This window comes from Mustela lutreola, chromosome 14 (assembly GCF_030435805.1).
Source record: "Mustela lutreola isolate mMusLut2 chromosome 14, mMusLut2.pri, whole genome shotgun sequence".
Taxonomy (NCBI): Eukaryota; Metazoa; Chordata; class Mammalia; order Carnivora; family Mustelidae; genus Mustela; species Mustela lutreola.
The window spans coordinates 61,344,005-61,361,588 of record NC_081303.1 but is presented as its reverse complement, the minus strand read 5'-3'; the positions used below and the strand labels follow the sequence as shown (position 1 = coordinate 61,361,588).

The 17,584-nt window shown below is 41.1% G+C and overlaps 1 protein-coding gene across 12 annotated transcripts in view; it reads left to right on the top strand.

Annotated features, from left to right (window-relative positions):
• Positions 1-17,584, top strand: part of ESRRG (estrogen related receptor gamma) — a 622,335-nt gene that overhangs the window by 426,016 nt on the left and 178,735 nt on the right. For all 12 annotated transcript variants that reach the window (XM_059145037.1, XM_059145033.1, XM_059145039.1 and 9 more), the window contains one exon: positions 9,403-9,818. In XM_059145037.1, the coding sequence (XP_059001020.1) occupies positions 9,416-9,818 (403 nt within the window). In that variant the 5' untranslated portion in view covers positions 9,403-9,415. The remainder of the gene's footprint in view (positions 1-9,402; positions 9,819-17,584) is intronic.

Below are 17,584 nucleotides of genomic sequence, written 5' to 3'. Positions count from 1 at the left end.
GACGATCCTGAAGGTCAGAGTGGTACAGTGACGCGTCTCAGGTCCCAAAGCGCCGCTTCACAGACCTGAAACCCACTTGTGTACGTCATCAGGTGTCCTAAGACGCAGGGTTTCCTGAGAAAGGGGAAGGAAGAAGACAAGCAAGCTGTGGGAACTCTGGTGTTGTACGGTTTTTTTTTTTTTTTTTTTTTAAACTAGTTTTTCAGAATTGCAAAGAAGATTTGGGGATGTTTCTCTGCATATTTGGTTTTGGACCTTTGAATAACATGACAAGCAGGTCCTTCCTGTCTGAAGTCCAGGCCCGTTGATGGCCTCCGTTGAGCTCACTGGATGCTATCTCACTGCTGAATACTCCCTTTCTACAAAACTCATTCTGCCACAAAACAAAAACTTTGTCGTTTCTGTGGCTTGAATTCGGTATACATGCGTATGTATTTTATTTTCCCTTACCCGCAAATGGCGGTCCTTCTCCAAGCAGCTAGCTCACTGAGAGGTTCAAAAAAGGACAGGGGAAGATTTAGGATTAATGATGAGCGATTTCCCCTCTTGCATGCCTCCCCTGCTCTCCTGCCTCCGCGGAGCAACACCTGATACCAGCTGAATACAAGCATAACCTGTGCCCTCGTAGATCACCCCAGACCAGCTGCCTTTGCATCCATACGTTACCCAGTGCAGACGAAGCTATTAAGTTAAAAGTATAAATATAGTTTAGTCACTTGTCCAAGAGGATATGATGTGGTTTATTATCTCTGGTTGGATGGTGAATCTCTGTCTAGCGTAGATCTGTCCATATGTGCTCATCCTTGATTTCAACAATGATTCCTTCTTCGTGTTTAAATTTTCGCACTACTGAAATTCACCCAGTTTCTGGTATGGTCTTCGAGTTCCACTCCAAGTGAACTGGCCTGTCTCCATGAAGGCCGTGGGTTTATTGGTCATCGTAATTGCTTTTGCAAAACATTTTCTTAATGAGTAAAGGGTGACATCGATACCATGATCTCAATGTTCGTGCATCAACTCCTCTGATAGCATCCTCATTTCCTGTTTCAGTGTAGCCAAGAGCAGGGGAAAAGGAAACTCAGTCAGCCTGAGCTTTCATTGACCTGGATTTGATTTGTGAACTCCATCACTGGAGAGAGTGTGTAAAGCATCTATATTCGATTGTAATTTGTAAAGATCACTGCGTAGACTTTCCATGGGTTGAATGTCTGTTTACTTCTCCTCCAGTGAGATGCTGCGAGAAGGTCTTCATTTAGCTGTCAGTTCTCTCCTGTGGTGTCTGCTTTTTCACTGCAGTGTGCTCCTTGACTGCTTGAAAACGGAATTGTCTGAACACAAGCAAACTTTATTGATCCATATTTCTGTTTGAAAGACCAGAGATTTGTAGAAGTGGGAGACTATTTCTTTTCTCTAGAAGGCTTACTACGGAGGAGGTCTGCTCATGAGTGTAGTAAATCTCTAAGACCGAATAAATGTTACATTCAGCATATATCGTAAGCTTCATTTTGGTGATTTATCTTGTGTAGTTTTATCCCCCTTACTAACCTTCCTTTCTAGCCATAGTCCCCACCTCCTGCCCAAGGCTGTTCCACTCTACCCTGGAAAGAGGTTACCCATGGGCAGTTGCTACCTACGTGGGTTGACAGTCGGGGGGACACTATTCTGAAGACCTCTGGTCCTTAGGGCTCTTGGTCTCAGGAGTGTAGCTTGTGTATGGTAAGAAATATTCTTAGGGCTCAGAATTGTGCTTGTTTGGGCTTCTGTTGTGTATTTGAATTTCTGACTAGGCATTTCTTGAGATTCTCTTTTAACATCCGTAGGTGTCATGGAATTGGGCACTTGTGAGGATATAGTTAATTAAGCTGCATTAGGGCAAATATACACACTTGTTAAAACACTTAATTTGCCTCAATAATATTGATTACATGGCAAAAGTTTGTTTAAACTAAATGGTATTTTCCCCCTACTGTTACACTTCTTGAATGTAATCTGTATAATAGCTAATAGCCATCATCAGTTAAATATCATGTTCGTTATAAAGTAATGTCATAAGAATTGATTTGGACTTGGCAGTGGAAGAGAGCTCTCCCTTCAAAGCCGATGTAGATGATTAGCCAGAGTTTTAAGCAGAATCATGGTTCATATAAACTGTGTATATTTTATAGACTTATAGCTACTCTATATTACATGAGTGCCCATTATAGTAAAGAAAAGCTCAGACAGTTAATTATGCAAAACATCATGTATGCAATTACCCAGCATTATTATGCATTTAACAGTTTTATTGATTGCCAGTAGCTCACTTACTGTATTCAGAGCTATAAACAAGGGATGTTCACCTTAGATTGAAATAGGTCCAAGAAAACAAGCTCAGGATAAATTACACTACTAAGCGCCCCTGCATCAGATCGAATCCTTAAATACAGAAACTGTCAACAATCATAATGTGCAACACATTGTGATATCACAGGACCATTTCTTTTCCCATTAATAAAGTTTATCAACCAGGAAGCACCAGAAATCATCTGGCAATACAAATTGAAGCTACTGCAATCTCCTACATCTAAAATAGTCTGGATAACTTAACAAGGTGATCAGCAGTGCCCTCTCGCTTGCATGGCACCATGAGAGGGGATGCAGGTGTATTGACAGGTATTTTCTAACACGCGTACTTAACAACACCCTCAGTCTTGTTAGGCTGCACACTCTTATTAGTGCATTTCTCCAGCCAGTTTTCTGGGCCTTCATCGCTGAAAATGTATATTTTATGTTTCCCTTCCTCTGTTGGAGTCATAATAGGAGTGGAGGTATGGGGTTCTAGGGTCTATCTGTCGGAGTGGGTGGCCAGCCATTCCTGATTGAACTGGCACTAAGGAGTTTCCAGGACGTGGGATTTCAGTGCTTAAACCAGGATGGCCAACCTAGTGTGATGTCAGATCAAAGTTGCGAAAGACAGGATCATTGAACTCTGGAACCCTAAAAGCAGGTGGGATTTCAACGGGATCCTTCCACATGTTGGTTTTGTCTTTAGCTGTGCAGTTATTTTCAGGGGGTACTTGCTTTCAATAAGTGTCCAGCAATGAATTAAAATTCTCTTGCTTGCTGCCCTAAATTTCCTTTTTTGGTGTAGTATACACCCTTTTACAGAATTAGGAGAGCTTCCAGCTTCGAGAGAGGCCCTGATAATGTTTTGAGGAGCTAGCTTCCTGTCCCCATGCCGCCGAGCCTCCTCTCTCGTCAGCATCTCAAGCACCAGCTTTGCAGGGAACTGTTTGCTTCTTGTTCTTGATGGAGTAAGTTCTTCCAGACTAAGTGCGCGCGTTATTCGAAGAATCAAGAAGCAGCATTAGTAAATGATTGTGATCCTGTTATGCAGAAATCTGGTCCAGTAGATGGGCCACAAGGTTTATTGAAGAAGGCCTGAAATTATCCAGAAGTGTGTGTGCATATCTGTGCACGTGTGTTTTAATCTTTGTGAGCATTGTGGGTCAGGATTTACAGTTCTTCGTTTACAATTAATGATCTCTTTTCATTAGGTTAACCAGGCAGACCTTAAGATATTTCTTATTAAAAGAAAAAATCCTTTCTTTTCCTTCCCCAACTAAGCCAGTGTACCTTAATGCAATGATGATATGTTAGACCCAGTAGTTGTCAAAGCATCGTATTACTGTGATGCCATAATGACACCCTGTCTCTGTAAAGTAGTCATGTTTTCTCAAATCACACGTTGCACCGTTGATTTCTGACATGACACTTCATTCGGTTGCTTTCCCTTTTCTTCAGCATCACCATTCTCTGACAATAGCAGCTGGTGCCCATTTTGTTACTAAGTGATTCACATTTTGCCACTTTACGAGAGTGCAATTAGTTGAAGCAGGGAAAAAAAAAAAAGACGCTCATTGTAAAGAAGATGCTTGAAGTTGTAACTCAGGCTGTGAAGGGAGCTGCTTCCTGGGGTCATGGGCTCTGAAGCCTGGGACTCTGGGAGCTTGGCATAAATCTTGGAAGTTTCCTTCTGAGCACATTAAAACAAAACAAAGAAACCAGCAGGCTAATTTTTTTTTATATTTAATTTTTTATTTAAAAATACTTAAATATTTATAATCTGGTGATTTCAGAAGGTAGAAAACTGACCAATCCTCATAGATTCATTCCTATCTTGAGTAGATAGTGATTAGGTTAGCAGTACCTGAAAACCTTCTTTTCCGACCCTGAAATTCTGTGATTCGATAAGAAAGCTAAGGACTCTTGTCTTCCTGTTTCTGTCTCGTATTTGTAAACTTGCAGGTTTGCTGGCTGCAGTGTGCTTACCTCAAATTTTTGGATAAAAACTGATGCAAAGTGTTTGGAGTTTATGATGAAGATGGGTACCTTTTGGGGCCCTTAAGGAAGAAAATAAAATAGTGACTTCTTTAGTTGGCATTTATTTAGCTTATTAAGGTGTCTGTCCTTGGTATGGATAAAATAAAAGTTTCAAAAGATCTTGTCTTAGTATGACAATTAGGAAACCCAAAGAACCGTGCATAATATGTTCCTTAAGAGAATTTCATGCACCATTTATTATTATTATTATTTTTATTTTTATTTTAAAATTTTTTTTTTTAAGATTTTACTTATTTATTTGACAGAGAGCGACCAAGCAGGCAGAGAGGCAGGCAGAGAGAGAGAGAGAGGAGGAAGCAGGCTCCCTGCCTAGCAGAGAGCCCGATGCGGGGCTCGATTGGGATCATGACCTGAGCTGAAGGCAGAGGCTTAATGCACTGAGCCACCCAGGCGCCCTCATGCACCATTTTTTAAAGTAAAGAAATGAAGTAGCAACGAATTTTGAGTTTGAATAAAATTTAAATGATGAACTACATCCCCAAAAGAACTTACCTGTCGATGAAGGACATATAGTATGTATGACTGTGGGACATTGTTGTTATGACAGCATTTAACACCAAGTATTGGCTAAGCTGCCTTGAACTGCAGACCACCTGGGTTGGACATGGACGCACGCATGTGGGAATTCTAACTCGGGGCGATTCATCCAAGGTCGCTCATTTACCTGTATCTAGGTAGAATCTCTGAAAACAATTAAGCCTGATCATTATAATATAAATTGAATATTAACTTACAGATTATCTTCTTGTTTCCCCCTACAGCAACCACTTTAATTGATTCTTATTCTTTCTCTCTTTCTCTCTATACCTGCACGCGTCTAGCACAGTTAATTAACTTTCAAAAATTACATTTTGAAATAGTCCAGCAACTAAGAAGTTGTATTTGCCTGATCGTTAGTATCTATCTCCAAAGGTAAATTTTACCCTTGCTGACTCTTGGGCCAGGCTACGAAGCATGATCGTCAGAATTCCTGAGACTGTATGTCAAACCATGTTAAAAATGCCTCTTTATACAGGGCTGGACTCACCCTGGCCTCAGGAAAGTTGTTAAATCCCTCAAATTTAGTGTCTTCTGCAGAAGCAAACTGTGAGTCTCCACATAGCTGTTTCTCCCTCCAGTTTTTTCTCAGGGTGTTCCCTCAGAAGTGCTTTGGAAAGTCTCTTGTTTTGCCCCCTGTGCATCTCATCATTTCCCTTCAAATAATAAAAGCGAGTGTACTGAGTCTTTAAAATAAATACTTCCCACACTTTCCTACACATGTTATTTCTATTCGCAATTCTTAACTAAATTTAGATTTTTATTAATCCAATGTGACCTAAAGTTTCTGCGTTAACAGCACAATGTAGAATTGGGCTCATTCTCTTTGGCTACAGATAAAGCCATCATCTCGAAAATGGCTCTTTCTGACAAAAAGGTGTTCTTTTGAAATAAAGTCTTATTCACTACATTCCTCTTAGAGTTAATGTGAATTTTAGTGCCTCTAATTTTAGATTGAAGTGAAGTCTAGAATAAAACCCACCAGCTGACAATTGAATTTATAGATAGTTGTGAATATTTCAGGCTTGAATAATAGAGCTGTAGAATTTCAGAGACAGAGAGGAAGAGAATTAAGACCCGCTGTAGTTTTAGGGTATAATGTAATGGTGTCTAGGAAGTGTTTGATGTGATGAGCTAAGTAGTAATTAGGAGACAACTGTGTTCTCTCAGAGATTGCTGTTTAGGCATCATTCCCAGCACTGGGGAGGATGACTTAGCTGAGGCCGGCCGGTGGGGTGGCTGGGGAGGTCTTAGGTCGCTCTGTGTGGTGTCACTTCTACCCCTAATTGCTTGGCTTTAAAAAAAAAAAAAAGAAATTCTCTGTTGGCTTCAGGACATTTCTGCGCTGGACTTTGGCATCGGACCTGAGTTCAAATTCCGACGTTTCCATGCCCTCACTCTGTGACTTTCGGGGCACTGGGTGACGTTTGAGGCTCTGTTTCCTGAAGACGAATTCCTCCCTCACAAGGTTGTCTTGAGGCTTAAGTGAAGTAGTATGAGGAGGGGCTCGGGTCAGTGCCTTCCAGATCGGGAGCATCTGATAAACGGCAAGTCTGACTGTAACTATTTCCACTGGGCAAAAGGTGTTAACTAAGGAAGCAGCGTATTGTCTGAAAAGAAACACGTAACCTAGAGCACAAATCCAGTTTCCTCGGTCTCATTTACAGCTACACGTGCTAGACCTTGTGCAGGTGAAGAGACTGCCACCTTCCAGAGACTTCCCCAGTAACTTTTTTTTTTTAAAAGATTTTATTTATTTATTTGACAGACAGAGATCACAAGTCGGCAGAGAGGAAGGCAGAGAGAGAGGAGGAAGCAGACTCCCTGCCTAGCAGAGAGCCCGATGCGGGGCTCGATCCTAGGACTCTGGGATCATGACCTGAGCCAAAGGCAGAGGCTCTAACCGACTGAGCCACTCAGACACCCCTCCCCAGTAACTTAGCTTCCTAATGTCCTTGCTTCCACGCAGGTTATTGCAAAGTTACGGATTGAGATTTCGGAGGAGACAGCTGGCTGGAGACTCCCTATTTTTCAGGGACTTTAACAATATGCATTTGGCACGTAAACATTTGGTGACTTAGCAAGTAACTGTTCCATAAACAGGAAAGCAATTCCTGACCTTGTTTTTTCATCAAAAGTTCTGCCGACTGTCAAGGTCCATGAGAGAAAGACTGAGGGGAAGAGAATTGGGATGAAGTTGAGCACAGATGATACAAGAAAAGAGAGAGAGGGAGAGAGGAGGGCCTGGAGAAGACATGGTATGTTCTGTGACCAAGCCACTCTCTGGGAAAAGGAAAAAAAAGAAAAAGAAAAAAAAGAAAAAATTAAGAAATGGTGACTTGAGAGCAGATGGCGAAAGAGTTAATTGTCATCGCTGTGAGAAATTCAGTGCCAGAGAGAGGAAAGGGGAGCAACCATGTTTTAGTACCCTAATAACTTCTAGCTCTAGTCCAAGATCATAATGTATGTGCGAGCAGTCCAGTAATTATAAGGTAATAAGTGAAGTGGTGGGGTAAGTGCTCTAAATTAAAAGGAATTCGCAGGGCTGCTGTAAGTCAGTGCCGACCCGCTTTCTTTCAAACGTTGACTTGAGGAGAAGTGCTTAGCCCAGAGCGCAAGCAGGGAGTCGGGGAGAGCGATCTATTAATTACAGCGCTCATTAACGGTGACGGGTACAAGGCAGCAGATGCAGAAGGGAGAGGACCCCGTAGTTCAGGCTGGCGAGGGGGATATTTTCGCTTTCACTAGCTCTTGAGGAAAGGACAACACGAGTGGGTGGGCGAGAGCGAGAAGGTATTTTTGTGGGTTTCTCCTTCCTGTTTGCTTTCTTTACATCCTGATACTGTTTTACTTTAGAAAGCAGAGCAAAATTCCCAAGGTGCGCTGTACTGGTTAAGAGGCGAATTTTCGCTCTTGATGCTTTGCTTTAGAGACAGCTTTCTTGGAACAGTGAAGGGAACTTCCCCAATAGGATTTTTTTTTTTTTTTCTCTTTAAAGTAACAGGATAGTGGGGGGGGGGGGGGGGGGAGGAAGACCTGGAGGAGAACATGAAATTTGGGCAATGAAAAAATATGCTTAGATTTATAGTGGTAGAGATAATTGCTTCCCTTTGGTTATATTGGGACAACTCCCCCAAATTCTAGTGAATCACCATTACCCCGTAGGATTCCTATAAATCACCTTTCCGCTGGGAAGCAATTAGCCAAGTCCCCTTCTCAACTGTCACCTCTTCTTTCCATAGCAGGCTCTCAGAATATTCCTAGAGACTTGGCTAAAAGGGGTTTTGCAGTATGGCTAATCGGAAAGAAAATAGGACCAATTATATCTTTTCATCTAATTACCTTTTCAGAAATTTAATCACTTACGGGTCCAACAAAGAAAGAGGGGCAATCCGTTGCTTCTAGATAAGAGAGATAGTTTGTCAGATTAGATGCCTCATGTTTCCTTTTAGGAGGTCTGATGTTGAAAGACTAAAGGAAGTGGGGGAAAGGGACCATCACAAATCCCATTTTTCTTGACAAAATGCGATACGTTCGTAGTTTGCTGAATATAATACAAAGTATCAGATTTATGGACTCACAGGTATCCTGAAGGCTCAGATGGCTTTTCCTGATTCGTCTCTTAAACAATGGCCAATCACACGTGCAGGAACTTGCACATATGTATTCATCAGTACTGGTGACCATTTCACTAAGTTTTGTGGGCTCTAGGATCTCATCCTTACATATTGGCTGGAGTTTTATACCTGACACCTTTCTTGATTGCGAAACAGCTATGAAATAGAGCGATTCAAAAAAAAAAAAAAAAGCAGCAAAGTGGCGGAGGATATATTCCCTATGTGTCTTAGATCAATAAAAGACACAGTTATGCTTATAGAAGCATGTTGACAAACAGTAATTACAGAGCTGAGGAGTCATCTGTTCAGTCTTGAAAATGAAAGTTGGATTCTTCTCACAGTAACATGATTGCAGCATCAGAACGTGGCGGGGAAGAGTAGCGTGAGGATAAATCCAATTTTGGAAATGATACGGACTTTTAAATCACTCCTCTTCCACGGGTAAATTTAGAATCTAGAGTGTTGATTTAGATATTGATAGTGGTTCTCTAGGAGGAAGGTAAAATAAAAGGAATCTGACCCATTAGAGGTTTTGTTTATGGCCTGTCTGGACACTTTGATGTAACCCTGTCATGCCCTTATGCTGATTACCTTCTTGTAGAACAAGAGATATTGACTAGAGAATGAGTGATGTGTAGTTCCAGCTCTCACCGACTTTGCTCAAAGAGCAATGTCTTTAACATATGAATTCTTCTATTTTTTTTTTTCCCTCCTTTCATCCTTGCCTTTGGCTTTCTCTCTCTCTCTGTTTTTTGTTTGTTTGTTTGTTTGTTTTTTAACCTTCTCTTTTTTTCTACCCCTTTAGTCGCCGTGTTTGACACTCTCTTTTTTTTTCTCTCTCCATTTGTATCTCCCTACATCTCAGGCTTCTCTGCAGAATGTCAAACAAAGATCGACACATTGACTCCAGCTGTTCGTCCTTCATCAAGACGGAACCCTCTAGCCCGGCCTCCCTGACGGACAGCGTCAACCACCACAGCCCAGGTGGCTCTTCCGACGCCAGCGGGAGCTACAGTTCAACCATGAATGGCCATCAGAACGGACTTGACTCGCCACCTCTCTACCCTTCTGCTCCTATCCTAGGAGGGAGTGGGCCTGTCAGGAAACTGTATGATGACTGCTCCAGCACCATTGTGGAAGATCCCCAGACCAAGTGTGAATACATGCTCAACTCGATGCCCAAGAGACTGTGTTTAGTGTGTGGCGACATCGCGTCCGGGTACCACTATGGGGTAGCATCGTGCGAAGCCTGCAAGGCGTTCTTCAAGAGGACGATTCAAGGTTAGTGTTGCACCTGGAACAACCCTACCCTCGTCCAGCCTTCCAGTTCTTATCCTTGTTGATCAAGTTGTACAGTCTTAATTCTGCCTTGAGTACAAAATAGAAATAGATTACAGTAGCTTGTGGAGCAATTAAAGACTAAACTCCCCCAGATATGCCTCCTATCAATTCTGCTTTCACCATTAAGCTCTAACGATGACATGATAGGAAGCTTTAGGGTTAAAAAAAACAAACCTGCTGCTGTTATCAGAGCAATGTGGGTCTGTATAGCAACTAAACAGATAACCCTAGATCAGTAGTATTTTGGCCTCTTTGGTTCTTCTTGCAGATGCATGGAAATAATAAATATTTTAGAGCAGGGTTCAGGGTTTTGAAACTTGAGCGTGCATTAAAATCACCTTGTGATCTTGCTAAAGGCAGATCACCAGGCCCTACCCTCGGAGAGTCTGATTCATTACATCTGGAGTAGAAGCCCAAGAATTATTATATATAAATAGATATATGTATTTTATATAAAAATAGATACATATATTTTATATATAAAGATATATGTGTATATATAAAAAATAATATATAAATATATATGTATAAATATATGTATTATATTTATACATATGTGTGCATGAATATATGTATATAGAATATATTTTTATATAAGTATAAAATATAAATTTATAAATAAATTATATATATATATATATATATATAAAATTTATTTATCTGACACAGAGAGAGAGCAAGAGAGGGAATATAAGCAGGGTAGAGTAAGACAGGAAGAACCAGGCTCCCCGCTGAGCAGAGAGCCCAATTCGGGACTCGATCCCAGAACCCTGGGATCATGACCTGAGCTGAAGGCTGATGCTTAACAACTGAGCCACCCAGGTGTGCCAAGAATTTACATTTCTAACAAATTGCCTGGTGATGCTCATACTGCTGGCCCAGGGACCATGCTTTAAGAACCACTGCTCTAAACAAATTGAATTTCCCATTAAAGAATGGGAAGAAGAAACCTTTCTTCTTTCCCTATGGTTGGATATACTTTCCTCACCTTTTCAATGAGTTTTTAAAAAAGCCTTCCAAATTATTCCTAATTATAAAATATACCTGCAATGTTTATAAGATATTCCCAAACCTGTATGGATTTTTAGCTTTATAAATAGCAATATAAATGTAGAAAAATGTGGCCGAAATTTGTGTGTGCTCCTTTCAGCTCACAATCCACAAATAGAGACCTCCGTTCATGTGCAACGCTATAGATCTGTACTCTTATAGGAAATTATAATTTTCACTTTTGTGGTTCCTTTGTGATCCACTTTTGGAGAATATAGGGAAAGGAAAGAATTAATTGCTTATTGGAGATCCTCAGCTCATTCTATATTCTATAGAATAGATTATATTCTCTCTATATATTATTATATAGAATATAATCTATTCTATAGAATATTCTGATTCTATAGAATAGAACATTCTATTCTTACAAATGCAGATGCCCAGGCTTCATCCCAGATCGCCTCAATTGGAATCTCTGGGGGGGGGAGGGGCAGCCCAGCAATCTGTGTGTACTCCGCAGGTGATTCTGATGCTTACCCAGCTTTGAGAACCATGGCTCTAGGCTGTGTTGCTGCTGATTTACTGACTGGCCATTGTCTCTAATGGTCCCTTCTTGGATGTAACTGAAATCAGTTTAATAACTTCGTTATGTACTGATTTTTAAAGTGCAAATGAGACTGTTTGGTTAAATTCTAATCCTTCCAAATGTTTTAACAAAAGGTGATTATGAAATCCTTTATGTGTACATAATCTCCCACCTTTTTTTTTCCCACTCACTGTTCTTAGCAGAATGGGTTGTACCATCGCCAATTTGCTTTTGTGCGGTCTGTGACCTCGCCGCCCTGATTTGTAGCTGATGGAGGCGCAGTTAAAGGGTTGACTTAAGGGACTCCGGTTTTCAAGACATCATAACTCTGACAAAATTGATTGGCTATTTAAGCCTAACTTTTTCATAGCCTTTTAGAATTTTAACGGAAGAACACAAGCCAAGTTAGTCTGGAGTATGTATGAATTCCCTAGATATTTTGATGGCTCTCTCTTCCTATTTTATGGCTTATCGTTGCCATATTTTATTTACCATTTTCTCAGAAAAATCCTTCATCCCCTAGAGCTTTCTTTTCTTTTTTCTCATCTGTAAGTTGAAGGCACTAATACCTACTTCAGGGAATGTTTAAGGATAAAATGTAATGGGAAATCCTAAGTAGAGTGAGTAAAAGCAATGGTGGTCGACCTGTGGAGCTTCCTCACACTATTGGGCATTTGAGAAATGTCTTCAGCCTGCTTTCTAACATTGTAAAACTTGAGAATGAAAACATATTTCAAATCTTTGGGTTCTTACTGGCTATTGTCCAAAGGTATTAGAATACTTTTGTTACAGAGTATCTGAAATTCAAACCGTTAGTAATTCAATTTTTTTTTATTCAATTTATACCGCTCTGGCATTAAAACTACCAGAAGATAAGCTAATATTTTGGGATAAATTAACAGGTGCTCTGTATGCTGATATAAGCAAGAGATTCTCACTATAAAAACCACTTCCCTGTGCTCAGCAAATATTTACCGAGGACCTACTATGAGCCAGACGTGAGGAAACTGTCTGGAGCTGCATCTTACCAGCATTTTATTAAAATTTTGTTCTCAAACCTTTGTGCATTGAGGTGAATTCCTCTACAAGCGTCTCCTGTCTTGAGGGAATACCAGATTTTTAGTAATGGTGGTGGTGGTGGGGTGCAGGCAGTGGTTCAACTCCTTTGTCCTTCGTATGTTTCCAAAGTTAGAACAAGTATGAGACAATTTCCTGGCAGGGTTTTTTGTTTTTTGTTTTTGTTTTTTTTAAATCATATAGCTTAGATATTAATAGCTCTGCAATAGTTAATTACTGAGCAATAACTAAAACAGAGCCACTGGAATTCTGTGCCTGATTCTTCCTTAGGATGCTGAAATGCTACTAGAAGCTTAACAGAGCAAAGCACAGGGTGATTCTTGGCATTGATGTACAGTGCTCAGTTTTACTCCATATTGGAGAGAGCAACTTTCAGGGATTTTGAGCAGGAGACAGAGATGTCACTGTCCAGATTAGCACTCTGGACTCGCCCACCTGGCTGGGCTTGGAGCTGGCAGCTGGGAGGCACTGAGTAAGGCTACCCCGCTAGCTACATCAGCAGGGAGCACACCGTGGTGCTAACTGAGCCCCAAAAAGGCAGTGAGGCAAATAAAGGGATTAAATTGTGAAAGTATAATGTAATAATTAGGGTGGGAATTGTAAGGAAGGCGGGAACAGCCCCTCCTTTCTGAGGCCCAAGGGAGATAGCAGTTGAACTCCAAAGATACTCAAAGTGGCTTGGAATCTCTTGTAGCATCACAGAGTCTTACTCTGATGCTGAAGGGACATATAATCTATTCTCTTGCCTTGAGGCAGCCGTGCAGCCAAACTCTCCTTGACAGATAGAAGTCTCTCCCTTCCCGCCCCTACAGCGCTTCAGGGAATGAGAAGAGATTATGCAATTCCCCTTAAGAATGAGTCTTTCTTCCTGTTCACAACCCTTAGGCCCGGGACATTATGTAAGTGTGGCTTCTGCCTCACCAGCACGGCTCTTGTTGACCTGACTGCGTAACCTGTGCATTCAAAGGCGTAGTCATGGGGAATATTGCCTTTTCTGTTTTTTATTCCCGTTCTATTGTAATAATTTATTTGTTTGTTTTATATATATATAAATTTTATTTATTTGACAGAGATCACAAGTAGACAGAGAAACAGGCAGAGAGAGAGGAGGAAGCAGGCCCCCCGCCGAGCAGAGAGCCCGATGCGGGGCTCGATCCCAGGACCCTGAGATCATGACCTGAGCGGAAGGCAGAGGCTTCACCCACTGAGCCACCCAGGCTCCCCTATAATAATTTATTTTTAAGACTGATTATGTAGGGGCACCTGGGTGGCTCAGTGGGTTAAGCCGCTGCCTTCGGCTCAGGTCATGATCTCAGGGTCCTGGGATCGAGCCCCGCATCGGGCTCTCTGCTCAGCTGGGAGCCTGCTTTCCTTCCTCTCTCTCTGCCTGCCTCTCTGCCTACTTGTGATCTCTGTCTGTTGGATAAATAAATAAAATCTTTAAAAAAAAAAAAAAAAAAAAAAAAAAAAAAAAAAAAAAAAGACTGATTATGTAATATGTAATGAATATCAATTATAAAAGAATTAAAAAAGAAAAATACTTCTTAAATTTACAGACAAAAAAACATAGATCCAGAGCATATCTTAAGAAAGGTAATGAGGGGCGCCTGGGTGGCTCAGTCAGTTGAGCGCCAGACTCTTGGTTTCCACTCAGGTTACAATCTGAGGGTCATGAGATCGAGCCCAGCATTGAGCTCTGTGCCCAGCAGGGAGTTTTCTTGAGATTCTCTCTCTCTCCCCTCTTTTCCCTCTGCCCTTCCCTGCCCTGTGTGGTCTCTCTCTCTTAAAAAAAAAAAAAAAAAAAAGTAAGGAGAATTGTTCTTTTCATAGATGAATTGGGTATTCCAATTGTGAAAGGCAGTTAATCATAAATCCCAGTGAAAGCCAACCAGAAAGGCATATTTTATTTATTGACTGTTTCCAAGTCATCATTGGGAAACTATTGAATTAGGTCAGCATTTAGGGAAAAGTCAGGGTGTTTTTGTTTTGTTTTGTTTTCTACTGACCAGAAAGTTTTTAGAAGATTTGGCATTCCTGTCACCAGACAGGGTTAGAAGGCCACCAGTGACTTCATTGGCATTTTCTAGGTGTTTTTTTTTTGTTTTTTTTTTTTTTAAACTGTGTGTGTGTGATATCGTTTTTCTGATTTCTTTCTAATTACACTGTTAGTCCCAACCCATAAATGAGTGGAAAATTTTGTGTGTGTGCACCTTCTCGTGAAGAGTTTTCCCCAGACTGTAGTGAAGAAAGGGAAATATCTTTATATGCCCCTCTCAGAGTGTCAATACATAGTATTTAACATACAAATACTTGCTCTCTATTTCTCCACTAGAATATGGAAAATAAATATTTATATATTATTGTGTACCTGCCATGGCCATTTCAGCTGCTCATTTCTGTGCGGGAGATAGGCATTTTATATTGCCCCCACTTTTATGAAGAGGAAATTATATGTTTAAAACATAGGGTTTGGCTTTTTTTTTTTTTTAAGGTATTCATTATAGCATAGGTTTTGGGTTCATATAAAACCAGACCTAAATAGAGCCCCTTAGAACTGAGAGACCTTAATATCACTGTGCCTCTGTTTCTCAGGTGGGAATGTCCACCAGAGTACCTGGCCCGATGGATCATTAGCGCAATGAATTATTAGCTTCGGTTGCTCTTGGTAATATGACCGGAATACTCAAACACTGGGTGGTTCAGATATTCCAGCACAGAGGTGTCCCTGATGCTAAACGAGGATGTGGTCTTCGTCAGATCACAGCTGTGATAATTAACCCTTTCTCCCTGTAGCCATTCTTCATAATAGCGCCCTTTTATATCAGGAGGCATTTAGGTGGCTAAATGCTAGGTAATCAAACTAAGATTTGATTCGTTTTACATAGTTTTATGGTGATCAATTCACTTCTTTTCTTTTCTTTTCTTTTCTTTTTTCTTTTCTTTTCTTTTCTTTCTTTTCCCTGTGGCCATGCATGGGAAACTGGGTAAATCAGAATAGGAGCCTGAATCCTGAACTTGCATGAGATACCCCACATGTGGGATTCAGGAATGAAGTAGCAGGACACCCTTGCAGCGTGGGATATAGGACTGAGTGTTATGAACACTAAGTTCACTCTGGACATTTGTGGGGCCTGGAGAAGAGTACCATAGTCAGCCACATAATGTACAGGGAATACTTAGAAGTTTATAAATCAAGATCACGAAGTGCCGAGGAACATATGTTCTGTTCTTTTATTGGAAAAACATACTTCATAATGACCTGGGAGGGCAGCTCTGCATTTTGAGTTCTTTTTTTTTTTAAATATTTTATTTATTTATTTAACAGAGAGATACACAGCAAGAGAAGGAACACAAGCAGGGGGAGTGGGAGAGGGAGAAGGAGGTGTCCAGCAGAGCAGGGAGCCCGATGTGGGGCTTGATCCCAGGACCCTGGGATCAGGACCTGAGCCCAAGGCAGACGCTTAACAACGGAGCCACCCAGGCACCCCTGCATTTTGAGTTCTTAGACTCACAGGAGTTTTGTGTCAGCAGGAGGCAGTAGAAGGAAGATCAGTCCTTAGTCTACAACCTACCCCATGTCTCTCTTCCCCTCTACCTCCCATTGTGTCCTGTGCAGAGTGTGGACATCCTGCTCACATGTCCATGGCCCACTGACCTTTCCAAACAGCTTCCCCTTGACCATTCCTGGGCCTCATAATGTGCACGCCAGCAGTCCAGTCCAGTCCAGGGCACCTTCCAGAGGATGGACCAGGGGAGAGGCCCATGCAGGCTTTGGAATGGGACTTACGGTGATTTAGCCACAGAATTTGAGGGTCCAAGGTATTGGGAATCAGGGAGTACAAGAGGGTTGGCTCCAGCTGGTTTTATCCCCTTAGTTTGTCAAAGGAGTCCTTGCACTGAGGCAAATGCCTTCTAAAGTTCAGGGCTTTCGGGTGGGGGCTCTTTTTGTCTGAGTCTAAAGGTGACACTGATAAGAGCCTAAATATCATTTGAAACATGGGGCATTAAAGATTAGGCATTTGCCTGCTAGCCATCTGCTAACGCTGTAGGCATGGCCTGTGGATCTGATGTGCTGACTTCTTTTCCACACTGCTGACTCTTTCCTGGAGCAGGCTGCCTAGTCCGGGAGGATCTTTGCTGGGCGTCATGTTTTCTTTGCCATTATGTGCTATTTTGGTCTTAGAAGAGAATATTTGCAACTCTGGAGGAAAAAGAAACTTACAAATCGAGTGTCTGAACATCCTCTGACCCTTACAAAAGAAAATAATCAAATATGATTTCTTTAACTTAAATAGTATTTAGAGAAAATAATGACCACAGTTTATAAATGGCTGCTTTAAAACTCTAATACATTCTAAGCTTGATACTCAGAATACTATGGATATGTTAAAATTGACTTGGAGAATCTCCAGGGTACCAGTTTGGATGCAGGATTAAATTAGCTAGTGACACTAATGTTTACGAAAGAAATATTGTGTATGGTTCATTTGCTCTAACTCAGAGCTTGCTTTTTCACTTTTTCTTGTATTTGAAGGCAATTTTGTCGGATTTTTAGAACTACATGGATGTTGCCAAATTATAAATTAGAGATATTGCTATACTCCCACTATTTTAATAGTTAACCTCCATGTTTATTTTCATAGTAAAATTGAGTGTTGCATGCTGTCTATGGTGGTAAGGGCATGTATTATGTGTACGGATGTTTGAGGAAACAGCACAGTTTACAGATTTATCTCTCTCAGTTTTGACCAATGAACCCACTTTTTAGGACAAATGGGTAATGACGTCTTTCCCTGGTTTGTTCTGACTCTTAGGAATGGACCAAAATTGTCACCACCGCTCCTCAGGTCTTTGTCGAGCCAGAAAGTAAATATCTTAGCATCCGGGGGTCACATGCCTTCTGTGTGGTATACTCTACTTGGCTTTGTTTTATTTTTTAAGCTGTTTAAGACTATGAAAACCACTCTGAACTTGAGGCCTTACAAAAACATGTCTAGGGCTCGATTTGACTGCTAGGTAACTGCCAGACCCAAACACCCCAGTGTATCTTCCT